This window comes from Vanellus vanellus, assembly GCF_965231255.1.
Source record: "Vanellus vanellus genome assembly, chromosome: 14".
Taxonomy (NCBI): Eukaryota; Metazoa; Chordata; class Aves; order Charadriiformes; family Charadriidae; genus Vanellus; species Vanellus vanellus.
Genome location: NC_138919.1, coordinates 3,432,283 through 3,453,639, shown reverse-complemented (window position 1 = coordinate 3,453,639; position 21,357 = coordinate 3,432,283). Strand labels below are relative to the sequence as shown.

General features: G+C 58.3%; 1 protein-coding gene across 1 annotated transcript in view; it reads left to right on the top strand.

Annotated features, from left to right (window-relative positions):
* Positions 1-11,844: 11,844 nt before the first annotated feature.
* The window catches only part of AXIN1 (axin 1), a gene marked incomplete at its 5' end in the record, with an annotated part of 82,561 nt that continues 73,048 nt past the window's right edge, over positions 11,845-21,357 (top strand). The window contains 8 exons of the mRNA XM_082490720.1: positions 11,845-11,957; positions 12,546-12,604; positions 12,723-12,891; positions 13,862-13,988; positions 16,623-16,686; positions 18,763-18,817; positions 19,482-19,606; positions 21,273-21,332. Coding sequence (XP_082346846.1) covers positions 11,845-11,957; positions 12,546-12,604; positions 12,723-12,891; positions 13,862-13,988; positions 16,623-16,686; positions 18,763-18,817; positions 19,482-19,606; positions 21,273-21,332 — 772 coding nt within the window. The remainder of the gene's footprint in view (positions 11,958-12,545; positions 12,605-12,722; positions 12,892-13,861; positions 13,989-16,622; positions 16,687-18,762; positions 18,818-19,481; positions 19,607-21,272; positions 21,333-21,357) is intronic.

Below are 21,357 nucleotides of genomic sequence, written 5' to 3'. Positions count from 1 at the left end.
ACTGTAAAAATCCACTCCCACCAAAAGGGGAAAGCACCCCAACTGGAAAAGCCTCAGTTGGGATGACTGGAGAGGTTCTGCCATTTAGCACTAGCAGGACGTGTACGCTGACTCAGCAGTTCTGAATTCCAAAGCCAGTGTTAGCCGATATCTTGAAGCAACATTTGAGTTTTGTCTGTCTCGCTCGTAGTTCCCAGCAAGTCGTGGTCACTGAACCACAAACCAGCTTGAGGTTAAGGCCGTGCTTCTCAAGAAACTTACTTCCTCATCTGTTCGCCTTCATGAATTTAATAGCATTTTACTTGTAAATTCCCAACAAACTCCTTTGTACTCAAACAATGCGTAATGTTTTGGGAGCATTAGCAAAAGCGGCGTGCCCCTGTCTTTCATGCCAGTCTCAAAGGCAAGCCTGCATTTTCCCTTGTGGTTTTGAGGCTCTCGGTTCGGAGTAGCCATTGCAAAGGGACATGATTTTTAGGAATGCTGTGAATCATCACACACCCTGTGTCAGCACAGATGGAAACTTTAGCCTGAAAGTCATCCCCATCCTATGGCGTTTATCAAGATATGAGATTTAGCAACTCACTTGGGCAATTCCTTCAAAAAGGGTTTCAAATATCACGGCTGTGTTTGCTTTCGAATCAACAGGACTCAATTTCTACCAAGAAGCGGACTTGGGCTTTTTGGTGGCTGGGGGGTGCACGTGCTGTGCTCACCCCCACAGCTTTGCACTCTGCTTGGCGTTTGCTTTGTGGTGTTTACGGGTGATGGGGAAATGGTAGCAAATGTCCTCACAGATTTGCTGGTGAGTAACATTTGTGACAAGCCATTCTGGATTTTGGGGGTCAAGATGGAGCCAGGCTCGCCTCAGAGGGACCCGGGAAAGGGCAGGAGGCCATGGGTAGAGACACAGGAAACACTGGTTGGACGTAAGGAAAAACTTCTTCCCCAGGAGGGTGGTGCAGTCCTGGGAAAGGGTCTGGAGAGGTTATGGCGACTCCATCGTTGCAGGTTTTCAAAAGGATAAGGCGAGGTGCTGAGTGACCTGCTCTAGCTTTGCAGCCAGCCCTGCTCAGAGCAGGAGCTTGCACTGGAGACCTTCAGATGTCCTCCCAACCAAACTTCTGTGATGCAGTTTCTAGTAACTGCTCCACCTTGTGAAACTCCCTGCAAAACAGCCGTCAGCTTGAGGAGGAGCGATGAGTAATGAACTGAAGAAGACCAGCTACCAGGTGCTGGGTGGAGGGGAAGAGCCCTGTCTGGGCAGGAGGAGAGGGAGTCTAATAGCTCTGCTGAATCCCCTCCTCTGGGGTATGAGCAGCCACCATCCTGCCTGAAGCTCCTTCTGCAGCCATGTGCTGTGCTCAGTCTTCTCCCATCCACCCAAGGAAGTATCTCGTGCACCAAGCCATCACCTCCAGGAGAAGTAGCAGCAGGCAGGGATGGTGGGATGGAACCGCTGGCTGCATGTTGGGTCACCGGGAGCCCAGTGCAGTGGAGCAGCGGTCAACAGCCTGGCTCAACGTGAGCATCCCTGGGGTGGCTGGCCTTGGGTGCCAGGTGGCCGTGCCCAGCAGAAGGCCCTGGTGGCTCTCCATGGGTGACTGCTGCGTTTCCCAGTTCCTGATGCTCTGCTTGCCCCAGCCCTGGAGGGGATGAGGCAGGAGAAGGCACGGCCGGTCATGTCGCAGCAAACCTGGTGGCCTGACACTGACCTGCCCCACCGCCCCGGGGCTCTGCTGCGGGCAGGACATGTGGCTCGGAGGATGAGACCCGCCTGTGGCCAGGCGCAGGGTCCTGGGTGGAGAGGGACAGGGGCAGGTCTGTGGGGAGTTTAGTTTTGTGGTATATATAAATATGTTGATTGCCCAAAGCATCTACTCCTGACGTGTTCCTGCCACAATCTCTCCTACAGCCATGGACTGAACCAGAAGGGGACGCTGGACCAGAGGTGCTGGGCTCACGGACCACAGGTGGGTATGTGGAGTCACCTCCTCCATCCACAGCTCCTGCTGCACATCATGGGCTCAGACTGGGCTCCTCAGCAGCAGGAGGAAGGGCTGGGGGGTGTGAGGGGCAGCCGTGCCAGTTGGGGACTGGCCCCAGGCACCTCTGCCTGGCTGGACTCTGTGCATCACTGTTGCATGCGTTCACCAGACAGCCATCGCCATGGTAACACTGAAAATGGTGCTGTTTCAGGCCAGTTAGAGCACTCTGACAAACGCAGAAAATGTCATTTCTGAGACGGGAGCAGGGCGTTGCTTGCAAGGCCTCTGGGATGCAGCTGCTGGGAGAAGGTCCCCACAGGACCCCATGCCCCCAGGGGTGCATGTCCCAAGCTGGGGTGAAGGTGGTGGAGGGAGCATGTGGGATGGGAAACACTAGAGGAAAGGGAGCAGCCACAAAGTGGGCTTCTCTGGCAGCGTTCCCAGCATGGACGGGGCTGGGACCAGCAGAGCGCTTCCCTGGGATGGGACGTGCAAAGCTGCCCGACCTCGGGGTCCAAAGCAGCCCGGGGCCGGTACAAGGGATGGGGCAGATGTTTGGTGGAGGAGCTGCATCCTCACCCCAGAGGTCAGAGCCGTCCAGCGCCAGGCTGGTGTTCCATAGCTGTCACTGGGTTGTTCACCCCCGTAAGAAGCCGGCTGGTCCTTTTTGTGAGCACAGCTGGCTGCTCTACAGTCAGGTTGGGTTTTTCCCATGTGCCTTTATAAAGGCTGAACTCTACCTGCTGTTTAATCCTCCAGGGAGTCCTGTAAGATGCTTTTCCAGCTTCTCCTATCCAGCCCTCATCTTCTCGCCCTGATCAACCAGGTATGGCCAGCAAAGCTGATCACCTCCCTTTTCCCAGCTGCTGGAGGAGCACCGGGCTGTGCAGAGAGCTCTTGGGGGTTGCCCTGTCCTTCACACCGCAGTGGAACCCCCGTTTTGTGTTTTAACCAGGTACTTATTCACATGGGGACTTGCCCACTCGTTACAAGTCATCTTAATTTCCTTGTGAGCACTTGATACGGACCCCTCCTGAATGTGTCTTGAGACCCAGGTGGACCTTCCCAGCTGGGTCTCACCTGCCCAGCAGACGTGGGGTGGGGTGACTCTGCCCCAGAAGCCCATAGCTATCTGTGTGTCTGCTCATTTTATTCCTTAGGATGTTGTCCATCAACTTCTGGGGCTGGTCAAGGACCTGAACTTGGTTAAATAAATCCTCCCTCTTGAAAACCATGCATGGATTTGGGAATCGAGCCTTGCCATGCTCCGGCTCCCAGAAAAAGGCTTCCCCCTACCTGGTGTTTTTTCTTCTTTCTCATATCGTAACCTCTCGGTCTATTTGGCACCAAGCATCAAGTCTTGCTGCGCAGCTTTTCCTCTAGCTGTGGCCTTTTCTTTTTGCAACAGCTCTCTACCGCTGGTTTTAAAGCGTGAAGCTGGAGCTGGGCACCGGCACCAAAAACTGGGGGAAATCTCCTTGGATGCAGGCACCGGGCTAGCAGGCTTTTGCCCGGCCAAGCGGTCCTGGGATGTGCAGAGCTGGGACCTATCGAAGGGTGGAGGTGGGAAATCATCTGTACACAGACCCGCCTGTCCTCCTCAGCAGCTTTCTTCTCCATGAATGCTGCGCTCCTCTCACCTGTTACCGGTTTCCTGCATGATATGCTGCAGAAAAAAGGAGAATTAGGGCCTATGTGGGGCTCTGGGGAAGGCACTTTCGCAGGGGGGAGCTCGTGGAGCAGCTCTCTGCAGCAGGGTGCAAGGCGGTGGGTCCCTGGCAGAGGGGCCAGGAGGTCCTGGGTAGCAGGAGGGGATGGCAGCGGTGGGAGGAGAGAGTGAAGGCTGCCGAGACCCTGGTATGGGAGCTGGGGTGGTGGGCGCGTGTGGCTAAAGCCGTGATGGCGCGTGGCTAAGGCCGTGCAGGCTTGGGAGCCTGTGAGCTGGGGAGTTACCATGGGAACCGCTGGAGGATGCTCGGGAGGGCAGCATGGCTCCATGGCCGTGGCGCCTGCGTCCCCAGCCGCAAGCACAGGCAGAAGGCTCCCGGCCCACAGGGACCCGGAGAGGGACCGGCTCGGCTTCAGCAGAAAGGGAGCGATCCCCTTTCGGCCAAGCCCCGAAGTGCTTCACGGAGAAGCTGCCTTTAAAACAGAGGAAACGCAAGTGGGAGAGTGACCCCGGGCAGGACCAGAGCGCCGTGGCACCCGCAGCCAGATGGCAGCACCCAGGCCCCGGTGTCCTGAACCCCCCCTGTGCCTTGCAGAGCCTGGGGCAGGCCAGCTCCTGGCCCCAAAGTGCAGCTGGCCGCCGTGCAGCAAATGGCTTCAAAGGCAGGGTGGTAATGCCGTCCTTGGGGCGGCTGTGTGGTGCGCACCCCTTCGCTGCTTCGCTGCCCTGCAGGCAGCTGGGTGCCGAAGTGCTCGGCTGAATCAGGGCCGGCCATGTCCGGCACACAGCTGGCCACTGAGTTTGTTTAAGCCGAGCCTTCCCGGCCACCCCAAGCCGGCTGTTGACCAGCCCAGCCCTCGGTGCCTCCCTTTGCTCGCCTCCGGCCCCCAAAAAGGCTGTTTGCCCTGCTGGCCCAGCACTGGGACCAGTTTCATCAGCAGTGGCTGCTTCAGGCACCAGTCAGCCCCTTTTCCCAGGCTGCTCCACTTCCCTGGAAGCCTTTGGTGACAACACTGTCACTAGCCCTCTGCAAACCCAAGAGGGCCGTATTGCTTGCATCACCCCCGTGAGTTGCTGCTTCCAAGCAGGCTGCCGTTAGGAGACAGGCCTTCCCTTCACAAGTCATCCCAGTTCCCTGGGTAGGGCGTATTTTCTCAGGTGCCCGCCAAGTCTGGTTTCAGGAGCATCTCTGCGAAGTCGCTGGTCCAGCTCTTGGAGTCAGTAGCCTGCCCTTTCCTGGCTCTCCCTGTAATATGTGAAAAGGAAAATTGTTACCGCATCTGCCAGGCTCCAAACTGCCCTTTCCAGCAGCGGGTAAGTAGGGCTGTTTGAGGAGCAGCCGGTTCATCTCCCAGTTCCTTCTGAAGCCCTGGAGATGCCTCCTAGCCCCATGGCTCCTCGCTGCTCCCTCCTCAGCTGGTTTCACACTGTCATCGATGGTTACCTCTGTCCCCTCTGTGGTCCCCAGCGAGCAGGGTGGGAATCCCCCGGTTCTCCCACTGAAGCAAGGATCTCGGGCAGTGTCTCCCAGTGCTTCTACTGCAGCCGTCCTGATGGGCTCCTCCTCTGGATGGCTGTGATGAGGGAATGGGAAGATCACCTTGGCTTCCTTTCCCTTTCCCTCAAGCCCACGCTGCTCCTCTATCACCCCGCTGCCCATGAGCTCTCTGTTTACCCAGGATCTCTCCAGCCCTTAGATTCTCCCCAGGAATCCCCTTTTTTTTCTCATTTTCCTGGAATTGCTGTTCGGTGCCAGCAATGACCGGTGGGGAGCAAAGTACCTTGTTGGTCCTGTGCGGGTGTCCCAGCCCGCTCATTGTTCTCTGGCTGCAGCATCCATCCCTGGACCATGTTCCCACCTGCGTCTTGCCTGTGGGACCTACCTGGCCATGAGCCCGAATCCTGGTCCGTGCTTACGCATCTGACGACAAGACCTGTGTGTGGTACTCTGTCCATCATTGTTAAACACTCTCCAGGAGTAACGAGAGGCTCCATGCCTTGCAAGGAGCAGCTCTGCATGAAGGCGGCGGGGTAGAGAGGGTGCCCCAGCATCCCAGCATCCAGGGATGAGCATGGCCAGGGCTGGAATCATGAGCTGCCCCATCCCAGCCAGCACTTTTCCCCGGAGCTGGAGAAAGGGCTGGCCGAGCCAGGCATTGCTGGTGCCCGGGGAAGACAAGCTATGAACATGAATCACTAATGGCAGCAGCAGGGAAGGAGGGCGGAGGCGATGGAGGACCGTTTGGCCCCATCCTGGCTTTCCGGGCAAACCGGTGTGAAATCCCCATGAAAGGCAGAAGCGGTGGCTGGCAGCCGGCCGGCGTGAGCCCACCATGGCCATACCCTTGTACCTGCGGGGCGTCGCGCATCCCCACCCAGCACTGCTCCTTGGAGGAGGAGGAGGATGGTGCAGGAAAAGCCCCGGTATTGAGGCATTGTGCGGCAGGGAAAGGCCGGGGGGGGAGGCAGTGCTTTTTGCAACTGCCTTCAAAGAGTTTTCCTTGAGTGTTGCTGCTCTTTAGGGCTTCCTCCTCCAAAAAAAAAAAAAAAAAAAAAAAAAATGGAAGGGGGAAAAAAAGGTGATGAGGAAGAGCAATCTCTCGGTGCAGGATGAAAGCGGCCTGTCTTGACTATTTACCCAGCAATTATAAGTAAATCGGTGGTGCCTAACGGGGCCGGTTGCCATAGTGACGATGGGATGGAAGGACCAGCATTTGGTCCTGGCCGCAGCCAATCAGGCTGGGAAGCCCAAGCTGCAATATAAAGTAAAGATTCCCATCTTCCAGCCACGCACTTGCCAAGAAAGGGAAATAGGTTCAAGAGTCTGGGGAAAAAAAGTGCTCCGGACGGCGGCAAAGCAGGGCGGCTGCTCCCGTCATGGCGGACTGCGAACGCCCGGGCAGGTGAGAAATCCCAACTCTCCCCATCTCCTGGCTTATTGTTCTCCCGCGCCGCGGTCCCCTCCGCCGCCCCACCCCACCCACGCCGCCGCCCCGACCCCCTCGCCCCGGCACCCACAATGAAACCCCCCTTCGGGCGAGAGACAAAGAGAGGCGGGTGGAGAAAGGCTCCACCATTCTCCCCAAATTGCCATCGTAGGCCTTTCAAATCAAATTTCGCAAAGCAGCTTCATCAAAGGCCCCCGGCTGAGAGGCGCGAGCCCCATATTCCTGCCTCCCCCCCAACCCCCCCACCCCTAGCAGGTCTGGGGTGGTGCGGCGATCCCACACAAAAGTCAGCGCCGCTCCAGAAGTGTCTTTGCCAAAAAAAAAAAAAAAAAGGAGAAAAAAAAAAAGAGGGGAGATGGAGATAAAAAAAAAAAAACGCAAGCGAGAAAGAGCGGCGCCTAAATTGCTCGTCGTCTCCCCATCTCATTACTCGCGACTTCTGAGGACGGGTATTTCCAAAGGCTGCTATGAAAGACTTGTGAATGGAGCCCCCCCTGTATGAGATCAAAGCCCGAGGGCCGGGACGCCGGGGTGTGCCGGAGGAGGGGGCGAGCGGCGGCGGCGCCGCAGGATGGTGGGGGGGAGCCTTCCTCCCCTGCTGCTGCTGCCCTCCATGTTTCCCGGTGTCGCTGCTGCCGCTGCCCGACCCATCTTGCAATGGAGACTGGGGACGGCGGCCAGAGCCCAACGGCTGAAACCGAGACGAGCAAACTCCGTCGGCTCACAGTTCGGCAAGTCTCCCAAAATTCGTGATTCGTAAAGGAGCTTATTCCAGCCGGGACCTCTCCGGACACCTCGAATTGCAGATGAGTAAGCAGCTTCCACCATCGCTGGAGCCCACTCCTTGGGTCTCTTGCCTCCCCACGCCACGGCATGGCGAGCCCGGTGGGCCACCAGGCAGAAGGGCCGAGGACAAAGGCAGGAGGACAGAAGTTGTGCCACTTTCCCTTCCCGCTGCCTCCCTTCAAATACGGGCTGCTTTCTTCTGCTCGGCAACAAATTCGGCTCCGGGCAGCGTTCCCACCACCAGCACCACCGGCAGACGGGCGCCCCATCAGCGGCATGGAAAGCAAACTCACAGATGGTAAAATAAGAGAGTCGTGTAGCGTTCAAAGAGACCTTCTATGTCAATTGTTATATTATTAGGTAAACTCTAAGAAGAAAATCTTTTAATCCACTGTGGCTAATCCAGTCCACTTTTGTTGGCCAGGACATATTCAGCATCAACAAAAGGCTCTGGCCGACGGACACCGGCATACATAATGTATTTATAACTGCGGGAGCCGCCTCGGCAGCAGAAAGAGCCGCTGCTTGGGCCAGCAGCGGGGGCCGGGGCGGAGGATTTGCCCGACTTTTATCAGTTTTATTTTCATTTCAAAGAACCCGGCTGATATTTGCACTGCGCCGCTTACCAGGGGCAAGCACAAAGAGGGCAGGGATGTTCCCAGCACTGCCGGCCCCCAAAACCCCGCCGGGATCCCGCCGGGACCCTCGCCTCCCCCCTGGGGCAGCGGTGACAGTAGAGGGCTGCAAGGGCAGGTTTGGCCTGTGCCTGGTTTTGGAGTGGCGGTTCCCATGGGGACAAGCTCCGGGAGCTGGCAGCTGGGCGCAGCTGGGGTGGCTCCCCCCGAAACGGCCATCCTGGGTCCCTCGGGATTTGCTCTGGGATGGTGCTGTTTACCTGGGATGGGGACAGTCACCTTCCCACAAGGACGTGGGATACAACGGATGCGAGGGAAGAGCTGCAAAGGGCCAACACCGCAAGGTGGAGAGTGGCGCGAGGGCAGACCTTGTCGTCCAAACCCAGGGAAGCAGAGACCGGAGCTGAGGAACCTGAAAAGCAAATGAAAAACCAACGGCGGCAAAGGGCAGGTGGGACGTGAGCATGGACCACGTGGCCACAGCCTGGCTGATGCGGGGTGTTCAGGCAGGAGGAGGTGAGAGCTGGTGGGGCCGAGCTGAGACGGGTCGAGGTGGCATCCGCAAGCTGCGGATGCTGGAGGTGAGCAGGGGACACTAGTCATCCAGCTCCTTCAGGCATCAGGTACGGCCCATCCTGGGCAATGGGATCCCCTGGGGCAGGTGCTGAAGCTCCCCAGGGCAGGACTGGGTGGGTTGCCTGGTCCCCAGCAGGGCAGGAAGAGATGGACGAGCAGGCTGGGTCCATGGGCTGAGCTGGTGATTGAAAACAGCTATGAAACGCTTGGCTGGATGGGCGCTGGAGACCACAGGATCAGGACAGGACTGAGCCAGCAGAGACCTCTGCAGGGCAAGGAACCAGGGTGTCCAGTGGAGGTGAGCTTGCTCAGGAGCTCGTAGTCCTCCCAGGATGCCATTGAGTCAAAAATGTCTTTATTCCCAGTGTGGCTAGCTCAGTGCCGTCCAAGGCCAGTGTCTCAGATGTGGCTATGAGGATCCTTAGTAAGACCATGGAAAGGAGACACAGCAATGGAGGGACCAAAAGGGCTTGTTTCAAAGAGCCCAGAGGGCTTGCCCGGGGTTTGGGCCTCATGGCAAGGGACAGCAGACGAGGGGAGAGCTCTCCTGAGGAAGGGAGGTCACCACACCCCCAGATGCTCCCCAAGGTGGGCACAGGGCATTGAGCCATTGGGCGCTGATGGGAGTAAGTGACCCAGGGAGGAAACGACCTCCAAAGGATTTGGTGGTTACTGCAAGCCCTAGGTCAAGCTTTTCCGCTTTCACCACACTCACAGGTACTTGGAGTTCTCCAGAACTACAGCCTTCCTCAAATGTGGTTAAATCGGTCAGCGCTCAAAAGTTTCTGCAGGAAACGGATGCACATAGAGCGATTAGGTGCAAAGCCATGAGTCACCAGCCCTGGACAGTCCATCCTGAGATCCACCAAGGGAGCTGAGGGATCGGGGTCAGGGATGTGGATGCCACCTGTGAAAGCAGCCACTCTTCTAAAGGCTGGAGCGTAATGGGGGCTCACTGAGCCTCGCTGCTCAACCCAGCCCTTTGCCCTACCCGTTGCCAAGGCATCCCCAAAACTCATGACTGCTCTGCATGGTCCGTCCAGCGCAGGAGGTGCCAGGCCAGACCAACACACAAGGAGTGCAAACCACCTGGGAGACACGGGATGAGGATTCAGGCCAAATCATCCATTTTCATCAGGCAGTTCAATGGTGGGGGCTGCAGAGGTGCCAGGCTCTGGGCAGCTGGTGAATGCAAGACTGAGCTAAGTAGGCTGAGTTAAAGATGTTGGAGATCTGAAAATACCTCTCCAGTGGGAAAAGGGAGCTACGAACATCCTCTGCAGGCACCTCTGCTCCACGTCCCACTGCAGGAGAAGGACGCTCAGGTGGGCTGGGATGGCTTGAGGCACAGGCTGGGGGTGTCATGGGATGGCTGCCTACAAGATGGTCATCTCCAGACACAGCCCATGGGCACTCACCACACCTCATGGCCCTGGGAGGGTCAGAGAAGTGTGGGAAGACTAATCAAAGTCCATGTCAACCTCATCTATAAGATGTTCTCCAGAACACACCCTTGGCACGCTGTGGAAGCTGCTGCCGTAGGAAGGTGCAAGATTGGTATTGTACATCTGCCACCACGTGATTTCTTGTGCTTTGGCTGATTGTAACTACGAAGGGTGAGGATGAAACACAATATGAGGCCAGATTTGCTCTTGTTTGCCAGCCATGGGTTCTCCTGAGGCTGGTCACCACACCAGCCAACACTTGTCCATTGAAGGACTTCTGGCAGAGATGCATTAATAAGCGAAGACACAGCAGGATGGTCAGAGTAGGAAATATGTCCTCTGGGAGAAGACCAGGAGAGCCAGGTGCACCGAGGTCAGAAAAGTTGAAGCTGTGGGGATTGGGCTGCTGTCTGCTCCCACCATGGGGGAGAAAAGCTGTGTAGGCTGAAGGAAATGAGTAAAAGTGGTGTGAAATGGCTGCAGATGGGCAGACTGGACACCAGAAGGTGGCTCCACCCTGCAAAGCAGGGGATAGCAGCAGCCTCTGTGTCCTGATGGGAACAGGGGCCGACGCAGCGCTGCTTTATGGAAGATGGTCCAAGGCATGGTGCCTGCAAGAGATGGGACACAGCAAAGCTTGAGACAGCTGCCCAGCCTGATGCTTATGACTCTGTTGAGCAGTTCTTACTCTCTCCTCCTCAGGAAAGGAGAGGACCGTGGGATGCTCACGATCACTAGCCCACGTCTCCCCCAGCTCCCAGCCACCATGTCCCAGAGAGGACTTGGCCCTGCTGCCATTCACCTGCCCACCCTGGTGCAGAAGGGGGAGGGGATTTTAGGAGAGAGGTGGCCTGGGGTTTCACAGGGAGGAGAGCTACAAAGTGCTAAGTGTGAGTGGAAAGGGGCCACTGACAGTCCCAGAAGTGCCAGCAGAAGGGGACAGGGAATCTCGTGGCCGACATCCAGCATGAGGGCAGCTTTGCCCTGGCTGCGGAGCATGCCTTGGACCCCTCCAGAGATACCCCCCCCACACCTCTCTGCGTTTCCTCCCACAGTGAATAATTTTGTGAGAAACTTCTCCGGTTCTGCATCAGGACGACTCCGATACTCTCCATGTTTTGATGCCGGAAAGCCTTGAGATGAGTCAACACAAAGATGAACTCCCCGGCTGGGCTTATGCTGGGGCAGCTAAAATAGCAGAAGAGTTTGGATACTCTTCCATAAGAGAACAAATAAATGGCACTCACTGAGCACCCGCAGCTCGTCAGCCATGCCTCGGGGCAGCATCAGTTCACTAACGAGGAACAGCAGAGCCTGCCCACCCATGCGGCCTCCTCCCACCACCACAGCCCCACCAACCCTAGCACACTTGGGTGTCCCCAGCAGGTCTGTGGATCTCCAGCCGTGGCAGAGATGGTGCGGCAGGAGGGCCTCCTCCTCACCACACCTCCATGCATTTTTGCTCTTCTGTGCAGAAGGAAGCAGGTAAACCCCAGGGTCACTGCTGGGCTGGGTCCAGCATCTTGGCTCAGCTGGTCAGGACCTCAGCTGGCATCTGTCAGTGCAGAGTTTTTCCTGGTGCTGTTCCTAGGACCTCATTCCCACCATGGAAGAGGAACCCTGCAGAGAAACCTCCTTTCCTAGAGGTGGTGCAGCCCTCAGGCAGGTGACCAGGGGTGGAGGGGCTCCAGGACTTGCCTGTGCCGAGCCCCGGCTGTCCCAGCCAAGTGCTGCTGACACAGCAGTGTGGGGTACTGTCCACCAGCTCAGCCAGGAGGGTTGGCCATCGCTGGGGAGATGGGTGCCAAGGTGGCTGCTCTGAGGAAGGGCCACCTCACAGGGGAGATGGCAAAGGAGGGCAACCCCCACCTGGGGCTGGAGCTTTTGGAGGTGCTGCTGGGAAGCGGGAGGTTGGGAACGGGGTGGTGGAGGCTGACGTCCCAGCAGGCGTAGGAGGAGATCTTGGAGGGTCTGTGGCTGTGTTACCAGAGAGCTGAAAGAGCAGGGACCACCCAGAAGTGCCCTGCCAGGACTAGGAGTCCCCCAGCCAGGGCTGGCTTGTCCCCCTGGCCCGGAGCAGACCTCGTCCCTCGGGTGCAGCATGCCACAGGAGAGCCCAGCGAGGGCTCTGGCTGGCAGGTTGTGACTTGCCGTGAGTACAGCCATTCTGCCTGCCGGTGGGCAGCCACCAGGAGCCCCTTATCAGCAATTAACTGGAAACCGCTTCCCAGCCTGGCTGCTGGCCTGCCTGAGCACTCAGAGCCAACACTTCTCTAGTACCTCTCAGAGGAGCATCTGGGGCATCCAATGCCCTGTCTGAGAAGCATGAGGCAGTGAGGAAAACCACTCTTCAGAAGAAATAAGGGGTGAAAATGCCATAGGGTTTCCCTCAGCAGCTCCCGATGTGATCACAAGGACCCTTTGCCCTAGCCCAGGTCTGGCTGGGTTTGGACCTGAGCAAACCATCCACAATCTCAGCTGCTGTTGTCACTTCACAGGCTGGGAGCTCTCCTGGAGAAGGACAATGGCAAGTTGAGACCTGAACTGTACCTGTCAGGTACGTGCGCAGTTAAAATTATTTCCAGAGCTTGTCCTGGGTGTGCGAGTGTTTCTGAGGTATCCTCATAAGCCTCTCCGTACCCAGCAAAGCTGACCATAAACTCATGGGCCACTAGGTGGACTCGCAATAAATCAAAATTGCATGATAGACAGCTCGTTGACCGTCTTCCACATCTCTGGGAAGAACCTTGTCCAGAGCAGCTGCACCGTCAGCAAGTCTCGTCCCCGGCAAGAACTGAAAAACCAGCAGCATGCATCCAACAGGCCACCACCTGGACACCAGATGTTGGCCAAAACATGGTCAACAGACCTTACTTATCACAAAACTTTTTGCCAGGTCCCTGGGAGAGCTGACCCTCCAGGACGGGTGAGCCAGGAGTGTGGGGACAGGAACTTGCTCTCCAAGCTGGACTGCTGATAGGGATCATATCAGAACACTCAGGCTGGAAGTCTGCAAGGCGGTAGGACAGACATCAAGGCATCGCTGAGCTTGCTTTTGCCAGCCAGGCTAATGACCATATCTAAGCCAGAAGATCTTGCCCGGTGTTGCAAAACAGATCTGCAAGTGCAGAGCAACTGATACTTCCAGCAGTGCTCATGGCATCGGCCTTCCCTTACCCCCCCAGTAGCCTGGCTGGTCAGGATCACTGATGGCTGGATAAAGGAGATCCACCTCTCCCACCAGGATCAAATGGGTTGAATTAGCACGGACTGCTCTGGGACAACCCTGCTGGCAGGGACCAGCTGTCTCAATGTAGCTGTTGATGATGTGAGCCACCCGCGTTCCTCCCTGGGGATAGTGCCTGCCACATGCCTACCTTGTCCTGTCCTGCCATGAGGACGCTGGAGCAGCAGCTGTAGAGGGTGAGGGAATGATGCCCTGGGGCAGGCGGGTGAGCCTTGGGTCTGCAGTGGGGCTTGGGGACCAGGGACAGGAATGTCCCCCGACACCGCTGCTCCCTCCTGTCCTGGCTCTGTAAGGTGGGAGCATTTCTGTAGCAATAACCACTCCAGAGCCCCCATGCTCAGGGATGAGACAGTCCCAGCATGGCTCAGGACACAGCAGAGCCCGCTCCAGACCTCTCCATCTCATGGAGAGCCAAGATATGAAGGGTGACCCTCAGGCCCACAGGAGCAGAAACCCATCCTGTAAGTAGGGGCTGGAGTGTGTCCCTGCCTGGCTCAGCTGCCCTGAAGGCATCTCTTGGGCAGGGTGGTCTCAGCAGGGACAAGCTGATATCTCTTCTCTCTGCAGAGTGGTGCTGCTGGGACGTGCGTGGACGGTGTCCCATCCCCGGCCCCCTGAGAGGAGTGGCGAGCCTGGTGGTCCGGAGCATGGAGAAGCACACGTGCAGGGCGCAGGCCTGGGGCAGACCCCAAAGGTGGGTGCAGGAAGGCGCGTGGGGTGGGACGTTGTCTGGGGGTGCCCACCTTCACCAGCCAGTGATGAAGAGCATTGGGCATTGGCGATGGTGGCTGGGCCTGTGTGCGATGGCTTTTGGCAGAGACAGTTGATCAAACCCGGGGGATTCACAGGGTCTTGGCTCCAGCAGGGGTCTGGCAGACTTCCTTTGCTCTGCTGGAGATGGGTAACTGTTCCCCAAATGTGGCTCGGGGTCCAGATGGAGGGCCGGGGGGACACCGAGGTCCTGGCATCGGCTCCTGTAGTCCTCTCCTGTGCCATGACCTACAGTGGCAGCACCGGGTCCTTGCCCAGGCAGGGCTGGGACATGTGCTGCATCCTCACCACCTGGCAGGGACATGCTCAGTGGTCGCCCACCACCCTGAGTTGAGGTCCCAGAAGACCCTGCCGAGGTGATTTCAGGGTGTAAGGACTTGAATTTCAACCTCAAATCTCACCTATAGCCTCAGTCCCATAGCTTTTCCTGCAGGTTTTATGCAACCCCTAGAGCATCATTGGACAGTTCAACAATTACAGGTGATTTTCTAGGAGACTGCAGCTACCTCAAGGTATCATCACTGTGCAAGAGAAATATCTGGCTGGTTATCGGGGGATCACCTCATCCGGAGTGGTCTCCCGAGGCTTGGCATGAGCTTGTCCATAGCCTTTTTGGGGGGAAACACCAGGTTTAGGGGCTCTGTAATCCAGCAGGGGAAGGTAAAGCAGAGCTGGGGGATGGAGGCTGATGCTGGGGCAACGCCAGCAGGGGTGCTGTTGGGGCTGAGGGCAGGATGAAACCCTGGGGAGAACAGGCCAGGGTGCTGGGACCCTGCAGGAGCTCTGGGTAAGACATGGGGGCTTCCCTCTGCCATACAGGCATCTGCACCACCATGGGCAAACACCGGCAGTTGCCAAAACTTCTGCCTGAGCTGGCCCTGGCCCTGCTGCCCTCACATTCCTGGACGGAGGCCACCCCCACTGCAGGGCTGGACTTTTTCTTATTTTTGATGTGAGCAGTAAAACCTTTGCCCCATCCACCTGCTCCAACCCTGCACCTGGGGGGGGGGAGGTGTGGGGACACCCCGTGTACGCAGACTGAAGGGCCCAAGCGCCCCGAGCAGCCGAGCCCTGCAGCCTTCCCACCCACCTGGCTTTGTAAAAGAGCAGCATCTGAGCAAAAAGGCATAAGCTTGGTGTCCAAACAGTGCTTCATCCTTTTTTTGCCCAGCACTGGAGGCAAATCCAAGGCAAGCTGACAGATTTGGGTGCGTTTGCCTCTTTTGAGGTGGGGAATCCAAAGCAGGAGGTATGCCAGGCTGCCAGCAGGACCCACACCACGGGGACGTGGGAAGCTGCTCCCACTGCTCCGTGGATGCTTTGGGGGGGCTGTCACTGGTGGGGAGATATCTTCAGACCAGTGCCTCCTGCAAGAAGGGATGCTGTGAGGGTTGCAACCAGCATCGCCCACTTCAGCTCTTGTCCCCAGCCCCTGGCATGGCTGCCTGTGGGCATCCTGGCTGCCCATGCCAGGAGATGCTCTGTCCCTCCCGGGACAGCGGTCCAAGAGAGAGCTATCAGCCTCCTCTTCCACTCTCGGATATTTTTTTCTTGGCAGCCCCTTCTGCCATCGCTGCTCAAGTAGCCAAACCCTGACTCCTGCCTCAGAAATGAGAATGTGAGCTGACCTTTGCCTCCACCAGCGATCAGTGTAGGACCTCGCACTTCAGGGTATTTCTATTTGTCCTCTAGTTTCAGAAAGTTGCGTGCTTTTTTTATACAAAACTGAAATTTGGAACCAGTTATGACCTTGCAGGGTCCTTTTAAATTGCAGCCAAAGGTTGAACAGCACCATCTAGTGCACTTCATCCCGAAACTGCCCGCACTGGAGGGATGCCGGTTCTTACCCACGCACATCTCGGCCATTGGAAGGGCGCACTGGATGCCAACAGCCCACCAGCCATCAAACAGCAGCGCTGGGTCTGGCCCGCCTTGCTTTGGAGAAGCTGGTGAGTCGCTACAAAGAGGAGAATTAATTTGAGATTAATATTGTTAGCGCTGAAGCTGAACCGAGCGCTCTCAGCCTCTGCAGACGTGATGGTGGAAGGCTTGCGGCTCCTGAGCTGGCCTGGCAGGGAAGTGATGGTGCGACCAGAAAATGGCCCTTCGCAGCTCTGAGAGACGGAAGTGAAGGGTTTGCAGGGAGGCCCTCAAATCGCACCGCGCAAGCGTTGCATGCACAGCGTTGGGCTGCTTGGACACGGCCCCAGACCCTCAAGAGGGCTGAGGGCCGTTCCTGTGTCACTAGTGTTTGCTGGCTCTTCCAGGCAGGAATGAACATGTGCACCGGGAGCTGGGAAGCATACGGCATCCCAGGCTTGCAGGGGGACCAGCCTTGGCTGCAGGCTGACACCAAGTCTGCACCAAAACACCACCGGCATCTCGGCTGTGGCAGTTTTGGGGAGGTATAAGGCAGGGCCATGCTGACGAAGAATGGAGAAATGACCCGGTTTGGTTCACTGGCCTCTGCCCTGTGCTGAAAGACCTCACAGGCTGATTCCTCCCCCGCGTTGCCAGGGGCGTTCGGTTTGTTTTTTCACCTGTTTGATGTCCCCAGGTAAACCTGGACGTAGCTGATGTTGGCCCCTCAGGATCGGACTCCTCGGTGCGGGCCAACCGAGGTGTGAAAGGCAGGGAGGGGGCTCCAGAGGGAGCCCATGGCTCTCCCAGCCCTGCTCAGCCCTGCTAGAGGACCAGAAAACAGCGAGGCATTGGGAGGGCTTGGCATCAGCCTGCTGGGAATTTGCCTCTCCCAGCCCACACAGGGGCAGCTGCCTTAGCCGGACCGGGCAGCACTGGCTCCGCTTTCTCAGGGCACGAGGACGGAGAGTGCACACAGCGATCCTGCATTGCTGGAAGGGACATGCTGGCTGGGCTGGAGCCCTCCGTGCCTCCCTGGTGCGGCAGAGCCACAGGTGGGGTGGGATGGGTGCTGGCTCCTCACCCTGGGCTGTGTCCCCTGAGCCGAGGGAATGCAGCCAGGATGGTGGGTGCAAGAGAAGCCCCCGGCATTCTCTCACTGTCCCCAGGTCCAGCCTGGCCCCGAGGAGCTGTAAGCAGCCCTGGGCATGCCAGGCCCCAGCACTTCAGCCACCCGAATCCTGGTGCACCCAAACTCATCACGTCCTCGGTCTCCCTCTTGCCACAGAGAAATCTGGCGCGAATCATGCGAACTCAGTTCGGACCATGAAATCTTGCTGGGTCTTTCTCTGGGAGATGAAAAGCTAACACCTGATCGTCTCTCACCCATGAAGCTGCTTAAGCGCTATAGTCAAGGCATCTCTGGGGCTCCTTTGAACTGGCTGAGGGCATCCCCCTGCAAAGCAGGGGTCAGTCTCAACTCCTCTCTAATTTCTCAGCATCCTTTCTGAAACGCAGATGCAGGAACCCCTTCTGCTGTAGCACCCAGCCCCGTCCCGGCCACGACATCCCCCGTGGGGACCCTGCTGCTCCCACCCCATCCCTCCTGCCTCCTAAGTCCCCCCCGAGCCCATCCTTGCTGGAGCACGGGTTTCCAGCAGAAGGGCCCTGTGCTTGCTGGAGGGATCCTTTTGCAGCTGCTCACATTCAACCATGTTTTATTTGCCCGGGACTCAGCTTATGAAGTTTTCTACAGCTGTCTTGACCTCGTCCGTGTCTCCTGCCCCTCTCATTTCCCTGGCCCCGGCGTTTTTCTCAGCAGGGCTTTTTAATCTATTTCTAGACCATTGATGGAAACGCTGAATAGCATTGGGCTTCCCATCCAACCCCTGGACACCCACTGAGAGCGCTCCCATTCTGCTGGGATTCCCCATTGATGGCTGTCGGTTTGCCAGCTCCCAGTCCCTTTAAGGTGTCTCTCTTGATGTTGTATTGTGCTAATTTTTAATCAGAATACTATATGGATTAAGTCACATGCCTGAACAGAGTCCAGGTCTATTATTTCTATGCCGTAACCTTTATCAGCCAAACTTGTAATCTCTTCAAAGGATGACATCAGAGTTTGACAAGAGCTATTTTCCAGAAACCAGGCTGATTGCATTAATTATATTACTATCCTTTAATTCTTTACCAGCTGAATCCCACATCAGCTTTTCTAGCATTATGCCCGAGATCAGTGTTGCACTGCTACATGTAAATCAGCTCTGAGCATCGTTCATAGAAAGCTGGAAAAAAATGTTGTACGTTTCCAAAAGTGTTCTCTAAATGCTTGGAAAGAGGCACATGCAGTAGAGTAATTGCATCAAAACCCAGAAACCATCCCTACCGGAAATCTTTCTGAGTAATTTCTGATTTTTAGAGGGCTGTCTTGTGGCTTGTTCACATGTTCAGCTTTTGGGATGGTACCTAGGGGTCTGCCTGGCTCAGCCCCAGGGCTGAGTGTATCACCGCTTTCCAGGGAAGAAGCAGGCTTCACATTTCCCCGTCGCGCTACTCTTGTTTGACCTCTGCATCTGGCAATCCCCTTCTTCGTCCTGCAACGTCCCCCCGTCGCTCTGGGACAGCTTTCCAGTCCCAGTGCTGGGGTACCCTGCCTGGCCAAAGGCTCCCCATCCCAACCAACCATTTTAGGGGCAAGACAGGCTCCCCATAACCAACCATTTTGGGGTAAGACGCGCTTCCCACCACCTTTCTCGGGAAGCCTCTGTCTCATTTGACCCATTTCAGTCCATGCAGTGCCACCTCTTGGCGAGTCCCCTCGTGTCTCCCCACGGCAGAGTTGCCAACCTCGGAGAAGCAGGACGGGCAACTGCGGTTTTTCAACCTGCTCCAGTGGGTTTTCAGAGGCCAGAGACGCTGGTGGGGCGGCCACCACGCTCCTCCATCCCTGGGCCCACCGGTGCGTGGTCCCTCTCGGGCAGAGCTCGGCTGAAGACATGCCGTCCGACGCCGGACGGAGCCGGGGAGGCCCACAGTGGCTTCGAGGGCATCTGCCTTCTCCCTGCCGAGCCGAGCCAGGCCTGGGAGGTCTCCCACGCGTGACCCTCTCCCGGCCGGCCCCTGCCCAGGATGCTCGGAGGAGCTCTGCCGCCCTCCCCTTGCCCCGACCGAGCCCCGGAGCTGCTCGGCCCTCCAGCCAAGCGCCGTTCCCGGACCCTCGGCCATCTATCCGGGGGCTCCCGGGGCCGGGAGGCACCTCCCCGCCGGCCCTTAGATCGAGCGGGGGGGGGGGGGGGGGTGCCGGTGCTGCGGCCTCCCCGCCTCCTCCGCCATCCCCGGGCCCGCGGGCCCCGTGTTGCCCGGCGCCGCCTCTCCCGGGCCGGGCCCGCTCCGCCCCCGCCGCCGGTCCCGCAGTACCGGCCGGGGGCGCGGGGGGCGCGGCTGAGCCGCTCTCCCCGGCGTTGGGGAGGCAGCGGCGCAGGCGGAGCGGAGCGGAGCGGTGCGGGGCTGGCTGGCTGCTGCTCTCCTCCTCTCCTCTCCCTGTCGCCGCCACAAGCCAGCAGCGGCCGCGGCCATGGGCGTCCCGGGCCGCCCGCTTTGTGCCGCCGCCGCCGCCCCGGGCCGCCGCTGCTGAGCCGCATGGGCCGGGCCCCGCGCCGCCGCCGCTGCTGCTCCGTGCGGGTGAGTGAGTGAGCGGGGAGGCGGCCCCGAGCCCAGGCCCTGCGCCGAGGCCGCGCCGGAGGCCGCCGCCGGGCGGGAGGCGCGGGGCCGCGCCGGGCGCCGCCGAGCCGGCGCTAGGCCGCCCTGGGCGCGGGGGGGGGGCGGGCGACGGGCCGGGCCGGGCCGGGCCGGAGAGGGCGAGCGGGGCCGGCGGCTGGGAGGGAGAGAGAGAAGCGGGGAGAGGTGGGGGGGACGGGGAGGGGGACACCCTTCCGGGTCGCCTCCCCCCAAGTTGCCCGGAGGGCCCCGCTCGGCTCCCTGTCAGCGCCGGGGCTGCCCGCCCAGCCTGCCCCGGGCCGGCGCCTCTCGCGGGGGGCCCGGCCCGGCCGGGGGCCGTGAGGCGGCGGTTCGTCGTTCCGTTGCCCTCCACACTTCTACCCCCGGAGAGGGGCGGCCCGGTGCCTCGCTCCTCGCTGTCCCGCTCGGCGGGCACCCCCGGCCCGGGGCCAGGAGCCAGCGTCGCCTCGCCTCAACAATGGCTGGTGGGGCCGGGTCCCTGGGGGTCACCAGCCCCCGGGCCACCTTCAGCGGGGAGATGGGTGCCAAGCCCAGCGCCCGTCATCCCTAACCGAGGCGGAAAGGACCTAAACCCACATAAAATAAGCCCCGGTTCCCCGGTGGCGGGGCAGGGGCCGCACGCTGCGGGTGGCGTGGGCTGGGTGCGAGGGCAGCGCTGGCTCCCGCATGGCCGCAGGGTGGGCACAGGGGGCCTAGCCCCACTCGCCAGCCGCCACTGGGCTCTCTGGGGTTCTTCGGTGATGCCCAGGTGGGCCGTAAGGACGGGCACAGCACAGGAGGCAGTTCTTGGTTCAACCGGGGAGAAGGGACTCGGGGGGGAAATGGCAAAGCATCCCCAAGATGCGTGCGTTGGAGCGGGGTGAGCTTTGAAAGGGCTTTGAGCTACGCTGCGCCTTCCCTGGGATGGCTTCACATGCGGTTGAGTCAAGGCAGTGCGAGGAGTAATCCGCCAGGCTCTGAGGCTGATGCTGTTCTGTAAAACAAGACTTTCGCCACTGCCGTTACATCATGAAGTTACCTTGTTGAGCAGCGGAAGTCGCGGCCCAGGGGTTGTCCTTGCCCTCCTTCCCCACACCTCCCATCCTCCATATTGACTCGTTGCTTCTCTTGAAAAACATTGTACTTGATCAGATTTCCTCCTCGAGATGGTTTTCTCTTCTTCCTTTGATGACCTGAAGTTTTCCCAGGCTCGTAACGTGCAGTGTTGTTAGTGTAAATGAACCTTTTCTCGATGGCCTGTCTATGAAAACCGGTGCCAGACCTGAGCTCCTGTGCTAACATGCCCATTTGAAGCAAGAATGCAGTCCAGATGCCCAAAATATTGGGGTCAATGATGCGTCTGGATTCCCCTAGAGCTAGATGAGGCGACGCAGCGTATTTCTAAAACGCAGAGATTTGCGAGGAATGTGGCGCTGGTATGTCACTTGAGCGTACAAAAGCCACCTGTGTTTGATTAAGGTGCAGTCTCGCTTTCGGGGCTAACTGGATATTCTTTCAAAATATTTTTTACAAGCCTTAAATTCCTGTTAGGGGATGAGCGTTTGCTAGATTGGTAGCCAGATAAAAATGTGCTGCCTAGTATGATGTGGTGCATGTTCTGTCTGGGTAGGCTATCCAGAGGAGTTAATGGCAGCACAGAAGATGGCATGTGTCCTGCGGCACCGCATTGGTACCTGAGTGTAGATCTCTTGGAT